Source organism: Oncorhynchus gorbuscha, linkage group LG04 (assembly GCF_021184085.1).
Source record: "Oncorhynchus gorbuscha isolate QuinsamMale2020 ecotype Even-year linkage group LG04, OgorEven_v1.0, whole genome shotgun sequence".
Lineage (NCBI taxonomy): Eukaryota > Metazoa > Chordata > Actinopteri > Salmoniformes > Salmonidae > Oncorhynchus > Oncorhynchus gorbuscha.
Genome location: NC_060176.1, coordinates 56,056,491 through 56,079,210, shown reverse-complemented (window position 1 = coordinate 56,079,210; position 22,720 = coordinate 56,056,491). Strand labels below are relative to the sequence as shown.

The 22,720-nt window shown below is 42.6% G+C and overlaps 2 protein-coding genes across 3 annotated transcripts in view; both read left to right on the top strand.

Annotated features, from left to right (window-relative positions):
- The window catches only part of LOC124034325 (beta-1 adrenergic receptor-like), a 68,073-nt gene extending 50,099 nt beyond the window's left edge, over nt 1-17,974 (top strand). The window contains exon 2 of the mRNA XM_046347359.1: nt 17,850-17,974. The gene's annotated coding sequence lies outside the window, so the exon portion shown is untranslated. The remainder of the gene's footprint in view (nt 1-17,849) is intronic.
- The window catches only part of LOC124034326 (prolactin-releasing peptide receptor-like), a 68,119-nt gene extending 48,323 nt beyond the window's left edge, over nt 1-19,796 (top strand). For both annotated transcript variants that reach the window (XM_046347361.1, XM_046347360.1), the window contains exons 2-3: nt 17,850-18,361; nt 18,866-19,796. In XM_046347361.1, coding sequence (XP_046203317.1) covers nt 17,895-18,361; nt 18,866-19,502 — 1,104 coding nt within the window. In that variant the 5' untranslated portion in view covers nt 17,850-17,894 and the 3' untranslated portion in view covers nt 19,503-19,796. The remainder of the gene's footprint in view (nt 1-17,849; nt 18,362-18,865) is intronic.
- Nucleotides 19,797-22,720: the final 2,924 nt, after the last annotated feature.

Here is a 22,720-nt window from a genome sequence, read left to right as displayed (position 1 = left end):
ACTTGGTTGATCTCTGGGAGCAGAACACAAGAGAGCTAATTTGATCATGTGAGACAAAAGAAAGAGACAACAATGAATAATATAAATCATCACAGCTAAGGAATGTAGTTTGTGAGCTAAAAATGTACATCCTGACAGTCTGAGGCAGGGTCATCTGCAATCGTCCTAATCCAACTATTGACAGGAATATTGTGACATGTCTTATTTGTCTGTATGAATGAAATGAGTGGGTCTGCCTTGATGACTGTATTAGCTATACACTACTTGTCCTATAGAATTTTGTAGTCTTAAATTATTACTTTGAATAAACTGATAGCTAAAATGCTCCTTGTCCCGGAATGACATGCTAGCTAGTGATAATGCTATCTGCTCCTGCTCGCTAGAAACATATCTACTTGTTGTAACTAGCTAGCTAACTAGCAAGCTAGCTACATTACTAAGGTTGCTGTGTTCTAAGTTTGGAGTCATTTTCCAGCTTGCATTGGTATCAAGTTTCTATAACTAAATAGTTAGATTACAAATAAATACAACTTTATTTACCTGATAGCAGTTTGTCGGACGGAGAGCTCTCTCGAGCTGTCACCAGCTGTCTACTACCTTAAAACTTCTTAGGGATCAAATCCCGTTAACAGGATCGATTTGACAACATCAGGTGAAATGGCAGAGCGCCAAATTCAAATTAAACTACTATAAATATTAAACTTTCATGAAATCACACATGCAATACACCAGATTAAAGCTACACTTGTTGTCAATCCAGCCAAAGTGTCAGATTTCAAAAAGGCTTTACGGCGAAGGCAAACCATGCGATTATCTGAGGATAGCACCCCACCAAACCTGACCTGACCTGACATTCATATTTCAACCCACCGGGCGCGACACAAAACTCAGAAATAACGATATAATTCATGCCTTACATTTGAAGATCTGCTTTTGTTGGCACTCCAAAATGTCCCATAAACATCACAAATGGTCCTTTTGTTCGTTAAACTCTGTTGTTACATATCCAAAATGTCAATTTATTTGGCGCATTTGATCCAGAAAAACACCGGTTCCAACTCGTGCAACATGACTAAAAAATATCTAGTAAGTTACCTGTAAACTTGTTCCAAACATTTCAAACAACTTTCCTAATACAACGTTGGGTATGTTATAACGTAAGTAATCGATAAAATATCAGACGGGATAACCTGTGTTCAATACCAGTCGAAAACTAAGTGGAGCGTGCTTTCAGGTCGTGTGCCTCTATCAAACGATACACTTCACTCGAACCCTCGTTCTGAACTGCCCTACTTCTTAATTTCTCAAAGGAAAAACATCAACCAATTTCTAAAGACTGTTGGCATCTAGTGGAAGGGATAGGAACTGCAAGCAAGTGCCTTAGAAATCCAGATCCCCATAGAAAACCCATTGAAAAGAGAGTGATCTCAAAAATAATATTCCTGGATGGTTTGTCCTCGGGGTTTCACCTGCCAAATAAGTTCTGTTATAATCACAGACATCTTTCAAACAGTTTTAGAAACTTCAGAGATTTTCTATCCAAATCTACTAATAATATGCATATCCTAGCTTCTGGAAGCAGGCAGTTTACTTTGGGCAAGCTTTTCATCCAGACGTGAAAATACCGCCCCCTAGCCTTAAGAAGTATGGCTAACGTGATTGGCAGGTGTGATTAGCAGTGTTAGTACCATAGATAGTACAAAAGTTTTGATTGGTTTACAGTTTAGTACTCGGCGGAATTTGCCTGTTCAGCTAGATAACATAAAAGTAAGTATTTAGAAAAGGCAAGATTTGACATTTCAAACGTAAATGTGTTAAGAATAAATAAATATTCACAATATGTGAAGCCAGCTCCACCTTCGACAGAGATCAATCATGTCAAAAAACTAATGCAGATTAAAATAAATCAAATTTGATTTCTCACATAAACATATTTGGCAGATGTCATTGCGGCTGTAGTGAAATGCTTGGGCAAAATAGCTTGCCTATTACTGAGTGCAATTGCCACCAATTACATATTGTTTGTACAGTGTAACTATTAATTATTATGAAATAATTACAATACTTGTTCAAGTGTAATTACATTTGTAATCACACTGTTTATTTATTTCACCTTTATTTAACCAGATAGGCAAGTTGAGAACAAGTTCTCATTTACAATTGCGACCTGGCCAAGATAAAGCAAAGCAGTTCGACACATACAACGACACAGAGTTACACATGGAGTAAAACAAACATACAGTCAATTATACAGTAGAAACAAGTCTATATATACGATGTGAGCAAATGTGGTGAGATATGGGAGGTAAAGGCAAAAAAGGCCATGGTGGCAAAGTAAATACAATATAGCAAGTAAAACACTGGAATGGTAGATTTTCAGTGGAAGAATGTGCAAAGTAGAAATAAAAATAATGGGGTGCAAAGGAGCAAAATAAATAAATAAATAAAATAAATACAGTAGGGAAAGAGGTAGTTGTTTGGGCTAAATTATAGGTGGGCTATGTACAGGTGCAGTAATCTGTGAGCTGCTCTGACAGCTGGTGCTTAAAGCTAGTGAGGGAGATAAGTGTTTCCAGTTTCAGAGATTTTTGTAGTTCGTTCCAGTCATTGGCAGCAGAGAACTGGAAGGAGAGGCGGCCAAAGAAAGAATTGGTTTTGGGGGTGACCAGAGAGATATAAAGCTGCTGGAGCGCGTGCTACAGGTGGGTGATGCTATGGTGACCAGCAAGCTGAGATAATGGGGGACTTTACCTAGCAGGGTCTTGTAGATGACATGGAGCCAGTGGGTTTGGCGACAAGTATGAAGCGAGGCCCAGCCAACGAGAGCATACAGTTCGCAATGGTGGGTAGAATATGGGGCTTTGGTGACAAAACGGATGGCACTGTGATAGACTGCATCCAATATGTTGAGTAGGGTATTGGAGGCTATTTTGTAAATGACATCGCCAAAGTCGAGGATTGGTAGGATGGTCAGTTTTACAAGGGTATGTTTGGCAGCATGAGTGAAGGATGCTTTGTTGCGAAATAGGAAGCCAATTCTAGATTTAACTTTGGATTTGGGTCTGGAAGGAGAGTTTACAGTCTAACCAGACACCTCGGTATTTGTAGTTGTCCACGTATTCACGTATACTGTAAAAAGGAACCCTTCAAATGTAGTGTTAGCGTGAGGTTTTACTGACAATGCCAAATTAATGGACATTATGTACGGTTCATAGGACAGACAAAGAGGGATTGCATTGACCATCTGATATCTGGTATCGCTGTTAATATTCCTTGAGACAAACACCACTGCAACAAGCAAACAGCAGACTTGGGTTCAAATACATGAGAATTTAAACAAACTTTTCTGTGTACACAGCCCAAAACAACTATCCTACTTTTATTTAAAGTATTTCAACGTGAAATTGTAAAGCCAAATATTCTACCAGGATATTTTAAGACAGTACAAATAGTATTTGGGAAAGTATTTGAATGTAAAAGTATATTTATTTATTGTATGTGTAACATCGTCTGTATACGTATTCTCTTGTCTATTAAAAAGTGTGACAGAAATAATAATGATTCCATGCTATTTTCTCCCCTAGTGTGTAGTCTTCTCCTCCATACTTGTTGCAATGGTTTGAAAATTATTCTTCACACACCTGAGATTCCTGTGCCTGCAGTGTTCATTATGTTTCATGCATATGGGGACATGTTTGAGACATCACAGCTAGAACAACGTTTAAAATCAACTAACGGCACCTCACAGCTGCCAACTGGAAACTACATGTCAGATCATCTTAAAATCTATTTTATTTGTCACATACACATGGTTAGCAGATGTTAATGCGAATGTAGCGAAATGCTTGTGCTTCTAGTTCCAACAATGCAGTAATAACCAACGAGTAATCTAACCTAGCAATTCCAAAACTACTACCTTAAGGGATAAAGAATATGTACATAAAGATATATGAATGAGTGATGGTACAGAACGGCATAGCCAAGATGGAGTAGATGGTATAGTGTACAGTATATACATGAGATGAGTAATATAGGGTATGTAAACAAAGTGGCATAGTTTAAAGTGGCTAGTAATACATGTATTACATAAAGATGCAGTAGATGATATAGAGTACAGTATATACATATGAGATGAGTAATGTAGGGTATGTAAACATTATATTAAGTAGCATTGTTAAAAGTGATATAGTGATATAGTGATATATTTTTACATCAATTTCCATTATTAAAGTGGCTGGAGTTGAGTCAGTGTGTTGGCAGGAGCCACTCAATGTTAGTGGTGGCTGTTTAACAGTCTGATGGCCTTGAGATAGAAGCTGTCTTTTAGTCTCTCGGTCCCTGCTTTGATGTACCTGTACTGACCTCACCTTCTGGATGATAGCGGGGTGAACAGGCAGTGGCTCGGGTGGTTGTTTTCCTTGATGATCTTTATGGTCTTCCTGTGACATCGGGTGGTGTAGGGGTCCTGGAGGGCAGGTAGTTTTCCCCCGGTGATGCATTGTGCAGACCTCACTACCCTCTGGAGAGCCTTACGGTTGTGGGCGGAGCAGTTGCCGTACCAGGCGGTGATACAGCCCGACAGGATGCTCTCGATTGTGCATCTGTAGAAGTTTGTGAGTGCTTTTGGTGAAAAGCCGAATTTCTTCAGCCTCCTGAAGTTGAAGAGGTGCTGCTGCGCCTTCTGTGTGGGTGGACCAATTCAGTTTGTCCGTGATGTGTACGCCGAGGTACTTAAAACTTACTACCCTCTCCACTACTGTCCTGTCGATGTGGATAGGGGGGTGCTCCCTCTGCTGTTTCCTGAAGTCCACAATCATCTCCTTTGTTTTGTTGACGTTGAGTGTGAGGTTATTTTCCTGACACCACACTCCGAGGGCCCTCACCTCCTCCCTTTAGGCCGTCTCGTCGTTATTGGTAATCAAGCCTACCACTGTAGTGTCGTCCGCAAACTTGATGATTGAGTTGGAGGCGTGCATGGCCAGTCGTGGGTGAACAGGGAGTACAGGAGAGGGCTCAGAACGCACCCTTGTGCTCAACCCCCAGTGTTGAGGATCAGCGGGGTGGTGAAGTTGTTACCTACCCTCACCACCTGGGGGCAGCCCGTCAGGAAGTCCAGTACCCAGTTGCACAGGGCGGGGTCGAGACCCAGGGTCTCGAGCTTGGTGACGAGTTTGGAGTGTACTATGGTGTTAAATGCTGAGCTGTAGTCGATGAACAGCATTCTCACATAGGTATTCCTCTTGTCCAGATGGGTTAGGGCAGTGTGCAGTGTGTTTGCGATTGCGTCGTCTGTGGACCTATTTGGGCGGTAAGCAAATTGGAGTGGGTCTAGGGTGTCAGGTAGGGTGGAGGTGATATGGTCCTTGACTAGTCTCTCAAAGCACTTGATGATGACGGAAGTGAGTGCTACGGGGTGGTCGTCGTTTAGTTCAGTTACCTTAGCTTTCTTGGGAACAGGGACAATGGTGGCCATCTTGAAGCATGATTTAATATGTCCGTAAACACACCAGCCAGCTGGTCTGCGCAAGCTCTGAGGACGCGGCTGGGGATGCCGTCTGGGCATGCAGCCTTACGAGGGTTAAAGCGTTTAATTGTTTTACTCACGTCTTTTGCAGTGAAGGAGAGTCTGCAGGTTTTGGTAGCGGGCCGTGCAAGACATCCTGGTCCGCGATAGGATTGGTTTTCTTTTTGTAATCTGTGATTTACTGTAGACCCTGCCATATACCTATACTAACGCTTAGCTTGTTTGATTGCCTTATGAAGGGGATAGCTACACTGTTTGTATTCGGTCATGTTTCCAGTCACCTTGCCCTGGTGGTTTGTGCTTTCAGTTTCACACGAATGCTGCCATCAATCCACGGTTTCTGGTTTGGGAATGTGTTAATCGTTGCTATGGGTACGACATTATCAATTCGTCATATTCGTCAATCTTGTTGTTGGATGCAATGCAGAACATATCCCAATCCACGTGATCGAAGCAGTCTTGAAGCGTGGAATCAGATTGGTCGGACCAGCGTTGAACACACCTGAGCGCGGGAGCTTCTTGTTTTAGTTTCTGTTTGTAGGCTGGGAGCAACAAAATGGACTTGTGGTTAGCTTTTCCGAAAGGAGGGCGGGGGAGGGCCTTATATGCGTTGCCGAAGTTAGAATAACAATGATCTAGGGTTTTACCAGCCCTGGTTGCACAATTGATATGCTGATACAATTTAGGGAGTCTTGTTTTCGGATTAGCCTGGTTAAAATCCCCAGCTACAATGAATGCAGTTTGTTCAAATAAAGTTTGTTCAGGGCCATCGATGTGTCTGCTTGGGGGGGAATATATACAGCTGTGATTATAATCGAAGAGAATTCCCTTGGTAGATAATGCGGTCGACATTTGATTGTGAGGAATTCTAAGTCAGGTGAACAGAAGGACTTGAGTTCCTGTATGTTGTTATGATCACACCAGGTCTAGTTAATCATAAGGCATACCCCCCACCCCTCTTCTTACCAGAAAGATGCTTGTTTCTGTCGGCGCAATGCGTGAAGAAACCAGCTGGCTGCACCGACTCCGTTAGCGTCTCTCGAGTGAGCCCTGTTTCCGTGAAGCAAAGAACGTTACAGTCTCTGGAATGCTACATGTGCTCAGATTTCATCAACCTAGTTGTCATGAGACTGGACATTGGCGAGTAGTACGCTAGGGAGTGGTGCGCGATGTGCCCGTCTCCGGAGCTTGACCAGAAGACCGCTTCGTTTGCCTCTTTTACGATGTCGTTGTTTTGGGTCGCTAGCTGGGATCCGATCCATTGTCCTGGGTGGAAGGCAAAACACAGGATCCGCTTCGGGAGAGTCATATTCCTGGTCGTAATGATGGTGAGTTGACGTTGCTCTTATATTCAGTAGTTCCTCCCGACTGTATGTAATGAAACCTAAGATTACCTGGGGTACCAATTTTAGAAATAACACGTAAAAAAACAAAATACTGCATAGTTTCCTAGGAACACGAAGCGAGGTGGTCATCTCTGTCGGCGCCGGAAGTGCTTAACAGACTACAATATCAGCATAATTTAAAGAACATACTTATTTACAGTGACGTCCTACCAGAAGTCAAAAGGCCTCTTACAGGGGGCTGGGATTAAAAATTAAAAATTAAAAAATTAAATAAAAATATAGGACAAAACATACATCACGACAATAAGACACACCACAACACTACGCAAAGAGAGACATAAGACAACAACGTAGCATGGCAACAACACATGAAAACACAGCATGGTAGCAACATGTCAACAACATGGTAGCAATACAACATGGCAACAGCACAACATGTTAGCAGCACAACATAGTAGCAGCACAAAACATGCTACAAACATTATTGGGCACAGACAACAGCACAAAGGGCAAGAAGGTAGAGACAACAATAAATCAGGCGAAGCAGCCACAACTGTCAGTAAGAGGGTCCATGATTTAGGTTTTGAATGTAGAAATGGAGATAAAACAGTCCAGTCTGAGTGTTTTTTGCAGCTCGTTCCAATCGCTAGCTGCAGCAAATTGAAAAGAGGAGTAACCCAGTGATGTGTGTGCTTTGGGGACCTTTAACAGAATGTGACAGGTGTTGTATGTAGTGGATGAGGGCTGCAGTAGGTATCACAGATAGGGAGTGAGAGTGAGTCCAAAGAGGGTTTTATAAATACGTATCAACCAGTGGGTCTTGCGACGGGTATACAGAGATGACCAGTTTACAGAGGACCATAGAGTGCAGTGATGTGTCCTATAAGGAGCATTGGTGGCAAATCTCATGGCCGAATGGTAAAGAACATCTAGCCGCTCAAGAGCACCCTTACCTGCCCATCTACAAACTACGTAGCCGTAATCTAGCATGGATAAGATGGTCATCTAAATCAGGGTAAGTTTAGCAGCTTTGGTGAAAGGGGAGTGATTATGATAGAGGAAACCAAGTCTAGATTTAACCTTAGCCTGCAGCTTTACTTTGTGCAGAGAGAAAGACAGTGTACCATATAGCCATATTCCCAAGTACTTGTATGATGTGACTACATCAAGCTCTAAACCCTCAGAGGTAGTAATCACAGTGGTGGGGAGATGGGAATTCTTCTTAACAAACCACATTACCTTTGTTTTTGGAGGAGTTCAGAACAAGGTTAAGGGCAGAGAAAGTTTGTTGGACACAAAGAAAGCTTTGTTGTAGAGCATTTAACACAAAATCCAGGGAGTGGCCAGCTGAGTATAAGATTGTATCATCTGCATATAAATGGATGAGCTACTGCTTGAGCTATGCTTAATTTTGCTTGAGCTATGCTCAGAGTGTGTGGTCTAGGATCAAGCCTTGGGGTACTCCCTTGGTGAGAGGCAATGGCTGACAGCAGATGTTCTGACTTTATCCACCGCACTCTTTGAGAGAGGTAGTTAGATACACCTTCGCCGGCCCACAAGAATGGAATGGTCTACCGTATCAAAAGCTTTGGCCAAGTCATTACAAATAGCAGCACAACATTGCTTAGAATCAAGGGCATAGGTTAAAATAATTTTGGACCATGTCCATAACCTGCGTAGAAACCAGATTGCATACCAGAGAGAATACTATAGACATCAAGGTAGCCAGTCAGTTGATTATTGACAAGTTTTTCCAACACTTTTCATAAACAGGGCAAAATAGAAATTGGCCTATAACAGTTAGGATCAGCTTGATATCCCCCTTTCAATACAGGATACACTTTGGCTGCCTTCCAAACAATGGGAACCTCCCCAAAGAGGAGGTTAAAAAGGTCAAAGGTAGACTTGGCGATGGAAGGGGCAGCAACCATAAAGAGGAAGGGGTCTAAACCATCTGAATCAGATGTTTTTTGGGGGTCAAGTTTGAGGTGCCCCTTTAGCACATCAGACTCAGTGGCCGCCTGCAGGGAGAAACTTTGTAGCGGGGCAGGGGGGAAAAAAGGGAGGAGCATCGGGGATAGTCGCATTAGAAGGGGTGGGAGATGAAGAATTGTTGAATGGGAAAGGAGGCATGGCAGAGCCAAATAGGAATCCTGACTTGATATGGTGATTAAAGAGCTCAGCCATGTGCTCCTTGTCAGTAACAACCACATCAACATTAAGGGACATGGCTGTGAGGGGAAGGCTTTATTCTCCAGGGGCCTCATTTATAAAAATGTTCTTAGATTTATACTTGAACTTAGTCGTAAGATAATTTCCGACAGTGTGCTTAAGTTCGATTCATAAAAAATGCTGAGCATAAAAAAATCTTGCTTTCGCAGGTTCTAAGAAGCCCATTTGTGACTTACACACCTGTGATCTATATATCTCAAATTAACTGCACCTGAACGTGCCTTTACAATCAGCAATTTCCCCTTATAGAATTCTAGCGCAAATGAGGGTTTCGTCAGGAAAAGCCATGGACCAAAAAAGAAAAGTAAACTTTTTGGAAGGCGAGATCACGGCGATGGTAGAGGAGATTGAAGACAGGCAACACGTTTATTCGGTGGAGTAAATAGTGGGTTGACCAGCAAAGCCAAACAGGTAGCTTGGGAGTGTGTCACTGCTGCATTGAACAAGGTGGGGCAGTAAGACAGAACTGTGGCTGATGTGAAAAATAAATGGTATGACCTTAAACTGCAAGGGAAAAAAGAATAGTCGTATATAACTGCTGCAGGCAACAGGAGGGTGGCCTGGAACGCCGGAGCTCTCCCAAATGGACCAGCGCATCGGGGGCAATCATTGTGGAAAGCACAATTTAAATTTTTTGGTTTATCCCAACTTTTACATCGTTTAGCAGTATCATCGGAAACTGTGAAGTCGGGCAACGAAACCCCCACGACTACATCACTGGATCACAGCAAGTAATTAAGAGAATGTGAAACTTGGTTGTCAGTCATTGTAATATACAATATACAAGACATGCACTGATTTATTTTTATTATTTTATTCACATGGAAATGGGTGGAGTTGCGTTGCAGCCCGTGTGCCGGGTGAGGGTGCCCCCTCCACCAAGGGAGGTTTTCAGCCCGTGTGCCGGGTGAGGGTGCCCCCTCCACCAAGGGAGGTTTGCAGCCTGTGTGCTGGGTGAGGGTGCCCCCTCCACCAAGGGAGGTTTTCAGCCCGTGTGCCGGGTGAGGGTGCCCCCTCCACCAAGGGAGGTTTGCAGCCCGTGTGCCGGGTGAGGGTGCCCCCTCCACCAAGGGAGGTTTGCAGCCCGTGTGCCGGGTGAGGGTGCCCCCTCCACCAAGGGAGATTTTCAGCCCGTGTGCTGGGTGAGGGTGCCCCCTCCACCAAGGGAGATTTTCAGCCCGTGTGCCGGGTGAGGGTGCCCCCTCCACCAAGGGAGATTTTCAGCCCGTGTGCTGGGTGAGGGTGCCCCCTCCACCAAGGGAGGTTTTCAGCCCGTGTGCCGGGTGAGGGTGCCCCCTCCACCAAGGGAGATTTTCAGCCCGTGTGCTGGGTGAGGGTGCCCCCTCCACCAAGGGAGGTTTTCAGCCCGTGTGCCGGGTGAGGGTGCCCCCTCCTCCAAGGGAGGTTTGCAGCCCGTGTGCCGGGTGAGGGTGCCCCCTCCACCAAGGGAGGTTTGCAGCCCGTGTGCCCTCCCCCCAGGGATAAGGTGCATGAGGCTCCCAAATCAGCAGGTGCCAGGAGTGAGGGGGAATGTTTTGCCACCGGTGTCGAGGGTCCATCCATGTCCACGTCTACAGTTCGCGTGTTGACTGCCTCAGTCCTGCAAACCCAGAACAAGTTGAACACAGTGGTTGGGCAGATTGTGACTAAACTCAGAAGAATACGCAGGCTTTTGAATAATTTACAAAATGCAATTGTTGAACGTTTTCCACAACATTAATTTAAAAAACTATTTGTATATTGTCTGGCATTCTGTTTCTTACCACCAATCTCTGTATGAGCTGCCGCCTCCTCACTGCATCAGGCGGGGCAGGTGCTCAATTGGGTGTTAGGTTAGAAGGCTCTTGGGGGTCCATTATAATACCATGCCTCAGGGCTATGTTGTGGAGCACACCACATGCCAGTATTATGCCTCTCACCTTTGATTGGGGAGGAAAACCATTTGTTCTTAAAACGGGCCAACATTTTATACTTAGGTGTTCTTGTCAAACAAACATGCACTACTAATGGGCACTACAGTTACTGAGATGTCTCCTGGAAATCTGTTTGCATTTTGTTGCAATGCTAGTGGAAATGATAGGAATCAGCTGATTCCATTCGTTTACACTAGCGTTGCTACAAAATGCACAAGCTTTAAGGTGACATCTCAGTAGCCGCAGGGCCAAATTAAAAACTGTTTTCAGCTATTTGGCCAGAACCTTTGGGTGTGTAATTTCAATAAAATGCTAAATATAAAATGTTTCTGTTTTAAGTTGATCCATTTTAAAACTAAATTAAAGTTTCACATTTTTATTAAATGAAGTTAGATTTTCTAGCTTGTAGAGGAAAGCCACCTGCCCTTCAGCAGTCCAATGGTGCGCCCCACAACCGACCTTGTTCTGCTGTGTGGCAAGTTGTAGCGCATTTCCTCTGCTGTTCGGGGATCGGAAAAGGGAGTGAGAAGCCACGTTTTCAGTGGATAGACCCGTCACCTAATAGGGTAAAACCGTTGTTACATTATTTTGCACGGTTAATAGGCTATTATACACTGAAAAGAAAAGAACTCACTGAGAAGCCACCCACCTCCACTCTCACCAGCTTCTAGATGCAGGCCTACTCTGCTGTGGCACAGAATTAATTAGTCGTGGGTAGACCCCGGCCACTTAGAGCATACATTGAGAAGTTGCATACAGGCATTGCAGATGATCTGAACATTCAATTAATGGAAATTCTTGATGTTAACATATTCATGCTCATCTGTAGATGGTGCACGTAAGGCAATATGAGTGCAGTCAACTGCACCTCTGACCCTTGGGAAATTAAATGAGCGCACAAACTCGGCTTTCAGGCGCGCCTGTAAATGGGAAACTAATGTATCTCCTGGACAATACGTGTAGCATCGCCTCGATCACTTGTGGCAGGATGCGGTTGAATGATGGCTGTGATATAGAACATTTCATCCTGTTTTTAATTCAAAACACATTGACTCTGGCAATTAATTCCTCGCACATTTAATGGATAATTCCTAACAAATTGTTCATAAAGCTAATGCACAGTTCACCACAGGCTTGGACGCATATGCTTCCAAAACTGCAATACCCCTACACAACCAGCAGGAAAATCACTAACGTCAAGTCTAGACTTTGCGTAGAGACAAGATCATTTCCACATCAAAGTGAGGTTTTTATAAATAACTACTTATACATGGTTTTCTGCATAAGTCATACTTAATTAAGATCAACATTTGTCGTAAGTCCGTTTTATAAATGAGGCCACAGGGTTGAACCGTTTTCAAGAACTTATTGGGGTTAGACCAAGAGAGAGAACTGCTCCTTAAAGTAACTAACTTTGACCTTCCGGATAGCCTGAGTGCACTTATTTGTCATTTGCCTGAACGAGAACCAGTCAGCCTGAGTATGCGTGTGCCGAGCAATTTGCCAAATGTAATTCTTGAGGTGGAGTAACTCTGCCAGATTACGGTCGAACCAGGGGCTGAACCTCTTTTTAATTCAAATTTTCATTATGGGCATGTATTTGTTAGTAATACTTCTGACAATATCAAAAAGAAGGTCCAAGCGTTTTCGACAGAGGGGGATTCTATACCAATTTACAGAGGCCAGATCATGACGGAAGGCTTGCTCATTAAAGTTTTTTAGCAAGCATCTATGACAAGTCAGGACAGGTCATTTCACTGAGCAGCCATTATGAACACAGGCTGTAAAACAGTGATCACTAAGGTTATTACAGAAAACACCAGACTGATACCTATCAGGATTATTTGTAAGGATAACATCCAGGACATGACTTTAATGAATCAAATACCAGTTCCCATTTGAAAATAACATCTATTTATAATCATTAGGTTTGCTTGGTGAAGCTGTAACAAAATAATTAATTATATGGAGAGCGAAACAACTGAACCCAGTACAAGTACATTACTTTACTATCCATCCCTTCCGATCTGTAAAATTGTAAGAGAGCAGACAAAACAGGACCAACAAAATAATTTTTGCTGTTGTAGTTGAGCTTACAGCTCCCAACAATCACAGTGAGTCATGAATATGCAATTGCAGCTGTCAAAACTGCCACCGGCTACATTGTGCATACTGTAGCATTGCTTAGACACCTGCCTATTGCCTACAGACTGCCTTCACACCACTCCAATTTAACACCACACTGTCACTATGGCTCACTTCCCAGGTGGCTGACACAGCCAGGAGCAGTGTTTTGTACGAGTAGGTGAGGGAGGTTAACATCTATTGATCTCACTACTATGTGTTCTATGATGAACAGCCACATGCTTTAATGAATGCAACTGTTAGAGCGAATGAAACACCTGGTCGCCCCTGGCCTGGCACGTAGCCCTGGTCTTCTTAAATCACAGTCAATGATTTAGAATGAATAGGCATTCAATGAATAGCCAATTATTTAGAATCGATAGTCATTCCCTCCAACATGGACAGCCATTGATTAAAACCTAGAGATACTGGAAGAGGAAGGCTTTTCTCTACATTCATTGGCCATAAAAACAGGGATCATGTAATCAACCCATGTCACGTCCTGACCTTAGTTCCTTGTTTTTGTTTCTATTTTAGGTTGGTCAGGGCGTGAGTTGGGGTGGGCATTCTATGTGTTGTTCTAGTTTTGGTTTTCTATGTGTTTGGCCTGGTATGGTTCTCAATCAGAGGCAGCTGTCAATCGTTGTCTCTGATTGAGAACCATACTTAGGCAGCCTGTTTTTCCCACTTGAGTGGTGGGTCACTGTTTTCTGTGTCTGTGTTTCCTCCATACAGAACTGTTTCATTTTTTCATTTCTGTCTTTCACTTTGTTATTTTGTATTTTTGTGTTCAGTGACTTTTCATTAAAAAACGATGAACACATACCACGCTGCACATTGGTCCTATCTGTCATACTCCTCGTCAGAGGAAGACGAATTTCGTTACAACCCAGTCTAATTGACAAATAAATAAGGATGATTGAGGAGATCCATTTGAATAGTTACTGTTGCGTATCCACTACGTGATACCGCTATAAATTCAATTTTAAACCCTATGCTTAACCCTTACCTTAACCCCCCCGTTCTGCCGTTCCAATATCCACTTCCAAAAATAAAACAAAAAAATCCAAGGTGATGTAGACATGCATAGATTGATATGAGTAACTGTATGAATCCATCATGATGCGCTTTTTGATAAAGCCATCACAAATAGCCAACTGTTACATTCAAATAGGCTACTGTATAGGATGCGACAGACCCTCTGTCCAGTACCTGTTGCATACAAGCAGGTGGTCATCAGAGGCAGCTGTGCACACTGCAGGCAGCCCACTGAGGATTTGGTGCACAATTTCACAAATGACTCTACTGTAATGAAGGCTATGCTGTAAAACAGCTGAGAGCGTTCAAGGGTTATTTATTTCCCTCTGCTCCGCTCTCTGGAGTGGGAAACGTGGGGACCGTTGATGCGCTCAGTTTGGTGATTCTCCAATGTGGATAAGTTGACAGTCACAGTCAGATTCACTGTCAGTCTCCGCTGCTATTGGAGGAGTTGAAACGTGGACACCTGCTCTTCTTGCCGAATAGGTAAGGTTTAAAATGTGAATTTTCATGTTTTCTAGGCTTAGTAGGCTATAGGAAATCATTTTACAATCGTTTTTTCTGAAAAGATTAAATTAGTAACGTCACTTTTCCTATAGCCTCTGTCATTTGCATTCTACAATCATTTCAATCAGAGCCAGTTTTGTGCCACTGCAAACTTAGAATACATTTTATTTCCTGGGAATATATATTTATAGGATTCATTTGGGTAGAACATTTTACAATGTTTTCCAAATAAAGGAATATTTTGTCAGAATCTATATAACCTAAGTTTTAGTATGCTATGTGTTTACTAAATAATATGTATTTGGATGTGGTTATAAGGTAAAATGACAAATGCTTTATAGTAGAACTTATATGGTCTTTAATAACCAGAGATTCTACCTAGACAGGGTGTCTAACAGGCTGACATCCATCAGCACTACCAAGATAAAGACCTGTATTAGCTGCCATTCATATGCATTCTCAGAAAGGGGTGAACAACATGTGAAATGTGTGCGTGCCTGGGGGCATCCCCTGGCATTATTAGACAAAAATGTTCCAAGCTAATGTGTTGCAGCACTTTGCAGAGAGTGAAACCCATGTGCACAATGTGCCTCTATTATACTGAGTCCTGTGTTTTTCATCTATTGAGATCATATTGAATCAGATATTCCCTTTGTTAAATATGTTCTGTCCTTGGTTGAGTATGAGGCCAGTGGAACAGATATTGACTGACAGGGATATAGATTGTTTAGTATTCCAGCTCTGTCTGTCTCCCAGTAGGAGAGTGGGTGAATGTTTAGACAACATGTCCCACTGGGCAAAAACTGGTTGAATCAATGTTGTTTCCATGTAATGTCAAACAAAAATGTGGTAAACTGATTGGATTTGCAACAAAAAAAAGGCATTTCACATTTTTTTCACCCAACTTTTAAACTAAATCTAATGACACAGTGACATTGTTGTTGATTTCATGTTGAATTCACCTTAGTTGAGAACTCAACCAAATGTAAATCAAAACTAGATGTCGAAACTGACATCTGTGCCCAGTGGGGTGGGTTCTCTGACTAAACACTCACAGCTCTGTTCCACCTATTTTCCTGACCAGCGGGAGTCATGAGTACATTTTATTTTGTTGGTGCACAGCCATTGCTTTGCAATCTGAAGAGGACCTCAAAAGTCCATTACCCTATTTTGCTGCATAATGTGGCTGAATTCAAAATAGAGAAAGACACATACTACCCATTGGGCACAGATGTAAATTCAACGTCTATACCACAATGGTTCCACGTCATTTCATTGAAATGATGTGGAAACGACATTGATTCAACCAGTGTGTGCCCAGTAAGTGCTAAAATTGGATCCATCTGTCCATCAACTGCACTGTGTGCTTCCTGTTTAAGCATGACTAATCCATGTTTCAAAAGCGTTTGAGAGACAGTCAAGATTGTAGATGTGATTGGGTAAAACCGTTTTGGCTCTGATGGTTTGCCCTCCCTACCCGGCACAGTGTCTCTCATGAACATGGTTCAACTTCTCAACTCATACCATCTGTGTACCTGTTCTCAACATGCGTTTCTGTTGAACCACTGCTAACACAGTAAGATGCTGAATGTATGCAGTCATCTATAGAGTCATACCCTATTGATCCTGTGACTCCTTTATGCTGAAATGAGGTCACAACAACAAATCAACAAGCAAAGTATGATTACACATTTAGAGGGTTGTTGAACAAAAGAGCATATTTCTGTGTCATTCATGTGTCACTGTCTGAGTGCTGCTCATTTGCAGCACAATTCATAGTATAAAGTGAATAGATTTCTGAATGATTTACTATAATTTCACTGATTAAAGACATTGCCCCAGCTAGCACAACATGCTCTGAGAACCATGTTTCCTAGAGCTTGGTGAAAGCGTGGTTGTCCTATGGATATTTTGCATACAACCCACAACTTTCTGGGAATGATGCAGGACAGTTACTTGGCTTTGGAGCATTCTCAGTAGATTTAAGGAACTTAACAAAGAAATTGTATTTTCTTGGTATTTCATTACTTTAACAGGACTTTCCCTGAAAGCTCAAACATGGTTACATTTCATTTAACTTTTGGTAATGTTCTAGGAATGTTCTCCAACTGGTTTCACATTAGGAACGTTCTCAAATAGTTCAGGGAACGCTAAGAAACAATGTTCTTCTGTGGACATTTCACTACTTCAGCATTTTCTACAGGTTTCCCCATGGTTCTATTTAAAGTCATGTTCTCAAACTGTTCCGAGAACATTAAGAAAACTTTCCATAAAAACCACAAGAGAACTTTAGTATCGATCAGAGAATGTTCTAAGAATGTTATTTAAAAACATGTACATCCCGTTCTCAGCAGCAACAACTCTTTCTACCCTCTATCTTGTTAAGTGTGTTCAGGTGCGTTGGCCTCGCCCACTAATTGGCCACACCTGATCTTAATGAGTGCTTGTTTCCTTTGAAATGGGATCTGTTTGAATAGATTAAATTAGCACAATGGAAAAATTCCATGGACAGAGAACACAAGATTATAGGTTTGAATCTCACTGATGCCATGGCACAATAAACAGATTAATGTGTTTGCATGATTAATGCCCAAGGAAATAAATGTGTCCTATCTGTGCTTGGAGTAAAAAAAATTGTTACCCCAAAATACGGTGTTATTAAAAGTCTTGAAACATTCAATGAAAGTATTAAAGACATTTTCACTTCTGTTCTCAGAACATTAAAAAAAACATCCAGGTCATGAAACATGGTTTCGTTCCCACAACCAATGTGGATCCAAAAATATATGTTCCCAGATCTTTCAAGGAACCAAATGTGCTAGCTGGTTGATGTGCTGTGTAAATATATTTTATGCATGTTTTATTCACTCTAGGCGCCAAAGAGAATTATTAGATTCCAACCCAACTGTTCTAACCCAACGGTTATTCAGTGGATGCTAGTATCATCCAGAACAATCAGTCCAATCAAGGGATACAGGTAGCACAGACCTCTCAGAGATATGTTCACTGTCACCACAGTGCTATAATAGAAACAGGCTTTTAGGTTGTTATTTAGTTTGGATATGAAGAATTTCAATAGACTTGACACAACATCAGAATCCATTGAGCCCAACAAAAACAAGTGGACTGATAAGCTAAGTCTTCCTTTTTATATCTTCTCTCTAGGCACCTCTGGCCCTTTCTACAGTGTGACGTGCTTGACCGACTAAGATGGAGGGCAGTGGCAGTGGGTGGGCTGTAGATCTGGCCTCTCCTGGGCCGTGTGTGGCTGGCATGGAGGGGAACACCAGCAGTCAGGTTTTTGAGGTGGCGCTGCAGAACTCCACCTCGTCCAAACGCAGCCCTCAGTTTGTGGGGGTGGAGCTGCCGCAGTCCTTCAAGCTGCTCATCATCCCCTGCTATGCCCTGGTGGTGCTGATCGGGGTATTCGGCAACTACCTGTTGCTCTACGTCATCTGCCGCACCCGCAAGATGCACAATGTCACCAACTTCTTCATAGGGAACCTGGCCTTCTCCGACATGCTGATGTGTGCCACATGTGTCCCCTTCACCTTGGCCTATGCCTTCAACCCCCGCGGCTGGGTGTTTGGGAGGTTCATGTGCTACCTGGTTTACCTCATCCAGCCAGTAACGGTCTATGTGTCTGTTTTTACTCTCACTGCTATTGGTGTTGACAGGTAAGCCTTGGTCGAGGTGGCTTTAACTATCCTTCATCTAAGTCAGACTAGACAAAACATTTTTATTTTGGGTAGAATTGAACACATTGCTATTACATTTCTATGTAATTGTTATTATTATTACGTCATTTAATTCCGCCACAGGTTTGATCATTTATCCTCTATTGACATTTCCTCCATGGTGTTTCAGTGTTTGCGGCTGTAACAGAATGATGATTAGGTATACATTCAAAGTCTGTAACATAAAATACTCTTAACAGCTCTATTCAGCACCATAATATGACTCTTCTATAAACTCAAGTCAGTTGAAGATGATTTAATTTCCACTTCACGTCAATAACAATAAATCCAATAATCTACAGCAACAGTACAAGCATGTGATATCAGCGCGACACAGTGCGATTACTGTCAGATCATTAAAGCAAAAAAACATACCCAAATCACACTTTTTTTCATGATTGTAAATGAGCTGTTAAGTAGATCTATTTTCCTGCCTGTTCCTAGGTACTATGCCACAGTTCACCCTCTGAAGAAGCGGATCTCAGTGCTGGCGTGTACCTACCTCCTATCTGGGATCTGGCTGCTCTCCTGTGGGCTTGTGGCCCCGGCTGTAGCCCACACTTACCATGTGGAGTTCAAGAATGAGGGCTTCATCATCTGTGAGGAGTTCTGGATGGGCAAAGAGAAAGAGAGGTTGGCCTACGCCTACAGCACACTCTTCATGACCTACGTCCTGCCTCTCTCTGCCCTCTGCATCTCTTACCTCTGTATCTCTGTCAAGCTGCGGAATTGTGTGGCGCCTGGCCACCGCACCAAGAGCCAGGCCGAGGCCCAGCGAACCCGCAAACGTAAGACCTTCCGTCTGGTCACCTTGGTGGTGGCGGCCTTCGGCGTGTGTTGGATGCCCATCAGTGTATTCAACGTGCTGCGGGACATTGACATTGACCTGATTGACAAGCGCTTCTTCCTGCTCATCCAACTGCTGTGCCACCTGTGTGCTATGAGCTCCTCCTGCTGTAACCCTTTCCTGTACGCCTGGCTACATGACCGCTTTCGCGCCGAACTGCGCAAGATGTTCACTTGCCACCGCCGCATCGGCATCCCTGCCAACAACTGTGCCACAAACAGCGTGGTGCTGTGAACCACTTCATCCCACGCTGTCACCTTTCACTGGATGTGTTCAGAGAATGTCCTGAGGTATTTGGTCCTGGAACATGAAGTGTTTTTTCATTGCAATAAACTTTGCCACAAACAAGGCTGCTGCAAAAAAATGCGTATTGCATTAGAAGTTTTCAGACATGTGGAAATATCAGAGGTTGGTTGAGCAAGATATGGATGAGCAAGATATGGACATCTTCTGTATGTACAGTGGGGCAAAAAAGTATTTAGTCAGCCACCAATTGTGCAAGTTCTCCCACTTAAAAAGATGAGAGAGGCCTGTAATTTTCATCATAGGTACACTTCAACTATGACAGACAAAATGAGAAAAAAAATCCAGAAAATCACATTAAAAATCCTACAATGAATTTATTTGCAAATTATGGTGGAAATAAGTATTTGGTCAATAACAAAAGTTTATCTCAATACTTTGTTATATATCCTTTGTTGGCAATGACAGAGGTCAAACATTTTCTGTAAGTCTTCACACTGTTTTCACACACTGTTGCTGGTATTTTGGTGCAGATCTCCTCTAGAACAGTGATGTTTAGGGGCTGTTGTTGGGCAACACTGAATTTCAACCCCTCCCAAGATTCTCTATGGGGTTGAGATCTGGAGACTGGCTAGGCCACTCCAGGACCTTGAAATGCTTCTTACGAAGCCACTCCTTCATTGCCCGGGCGGTGTGTTTGGGATCATTGTCGTGCTGAAAGACCCAGCCACGTTTCATCTTCAATGCCCTTGCGGATGGAAGAAGGTTTTACTCAAAATCTCACGATTACATGGCCCCATTCATTCTTTCCTTTACACGGATCAGTCGTCCTGGTACCTTTGCAGAAAAATAGCCCCAAAGCATGATGTTTCCACCCCCATGCTTCACAGTAGGTATGGTGTTCTTTGGATGCAATTCAGCATTCTTTGTCCTCCAAACACGACGAGTTGAGTTTTTACCAAAAGTTATATTTTGGTTTCATCTGACCATATGATATTCTCCCAATCTTCTTCTGGATCATCCAAATTCTCTCTAGCAAACTTCAGACGTGCCTGGACATGTACTGGCTTAAGCAGGGGGACACGTCTGGCACTGCAGGATTTGAGTCCCTGGCGGCGTAGTGTGTTACTGATGGTAGGCTTTGTTACTTTGGTCCCCTTTGGTCTCTCTGCAGGTCATTCACTAGGTCCCCCCGTGTGGTTCTGGGATTTTTTTCTCACCGTTCTTGTGGTCATTTTGACCCCACGGGGTGAGATCTTGCGTGGAGCCCCAGATCGAGGGCGATTATCAGTGGTCTTGTATGTCTTCCATTCCTAATAATTGCTCCCACAGTTGATTTCTTCAAACCAAGCTGCTTATCTATTGCAGATTCAGTCTTCCCAAGCCTGGTTCAGGTCTACAATTTTGTTTCTGGTGTCCTTTGACAGCTCTTTGGTCTAGGCCATAGTGGAGTTTGGAGTGTGACTGTTTGAGGTTGTGGACAGGTGTCTTTTATACTGATAACAAGTTCAAACAGGTGCCATTAATACAGGTAACGAATGGAGGACAGAGGAGCCTCTTAAAGAAGTTACAGGTCTGTGAGAGCCAGAAATCTTGCTTGTTTGTAGGTGACCAAATATTTATTTTCCACTATAATTTGCAAATAAATTCATAAAAAATCCTACAATGTGATTCTCTGGATTTTTTTTGTTCTCATTTTGTCTGTCATAGTTGAAGTGTACCTATGATGAAAATTACAGGCCTCTCATCTTAAGTGGGAGAACTTGCACAATTGGTGGCTGACTAAATACTTTTCTGCACCACTGTATATGCTGTATTAAATAAGAATGTTCTTTATTGTTCAGGTTATTCCCATGATACAAACACAGTGATGGTTTAATAATATATGTCCTTTGTTTGATGTTTACTTGAATTCTACAACCTCAAGGCTGTGACTGACAGTACCGGCTTGGTGACAAAGATGATAGCTTTCATCTCAACCACTAACACAAAATGAAACACATTATTTGGTCATTTTGAGAAAGATTGTAATTTATTCCATTTAACCTGCTTTCCATTTTTGATCAATTGCATGGTTAAAACACTCCTCAGTATAGTCGTTTTCATTTCTGGGTTAATGTGACCGCGTTGATGTCGCATCATGCATGTTACATCTTTGTAAATGTAATTTGAAGTATGGATTCTTTATTTCCCATATTGATGTGGTGATTTTTGTATTTAAATATATAAAGGAATTAATAGGTTAGGATTCATCACCCAAATCAAGTTATTAAAATGCAGATGATTGTCTGGTAAAGCAAGTCTGAAGTTGGTATGAAAGGGCAGTCAAACATCATTTATATATTATGACATTAATTACATTTTTTGGTTCATCAAACTGTTTCAATAATAAATGGGCGTTTGAGTTGACTCCTGAAGAGCATTTGAAAAAGAGAGGATTGAAGAGGAGAATAATTATTGCCATGATCACATACACATTCAAAACTCCTGTTTTTCTCTCAGGTTGGTTATGGCGTTGTCAATGGTGTACACTGTATATGCAAAAGTAAGTGGATACCCCTACAACTTTGTGGATTCAGCTATTTTGCCCACACCTGTTGCTGTAAGGTATATAAAATCGAGCACACTGCCATGCAATCTCCATAGACAAACATTGGCAGTAGAATGACCAGTAATGAAGAGCTCAGTGACTTTCACCTTTCCAACAACTCAGTTTGTAAAATGTCTGCCCTGTTAGAACTGCCCCGGTCAACTGTAAGTGATGTTATTGTGAAGTGGACACGTCTAGGAGCAACAACAGCTTAGCTGCGAAGTGGTAGGCCACACAAGCTCACAGAATGAGACCGCCGTGTGCTGAAGTGCATAAAAACCATCTGTCCTAGGTTCCAACACTCACTACCGAGTTCCAAACTGCAGCTGGAAGCAACGTCAGCACCAAAAAACTGTTCGTCAGGAGCTTCATGAAATGTGTTTCCATGGCCGGGCAGCAGCACACAAGCCTAAGATCACCATGAGCAATGCCAAGCGTCAGTTGGAGTGGTGTAAAGCTCGCCTCTATTGTACTCTGGAGCAGTGGAAACATTCTCTGGAGTGATTAATCACGCTTTACCATCTGGCAATCCGATGGACAAATCTGGGTTAGGCAGATGCCAGAAGAGCGTTAGCTGCCCGAATGCATAGCGCCAACTGTAAAGTTTGGTGGAGGAGGA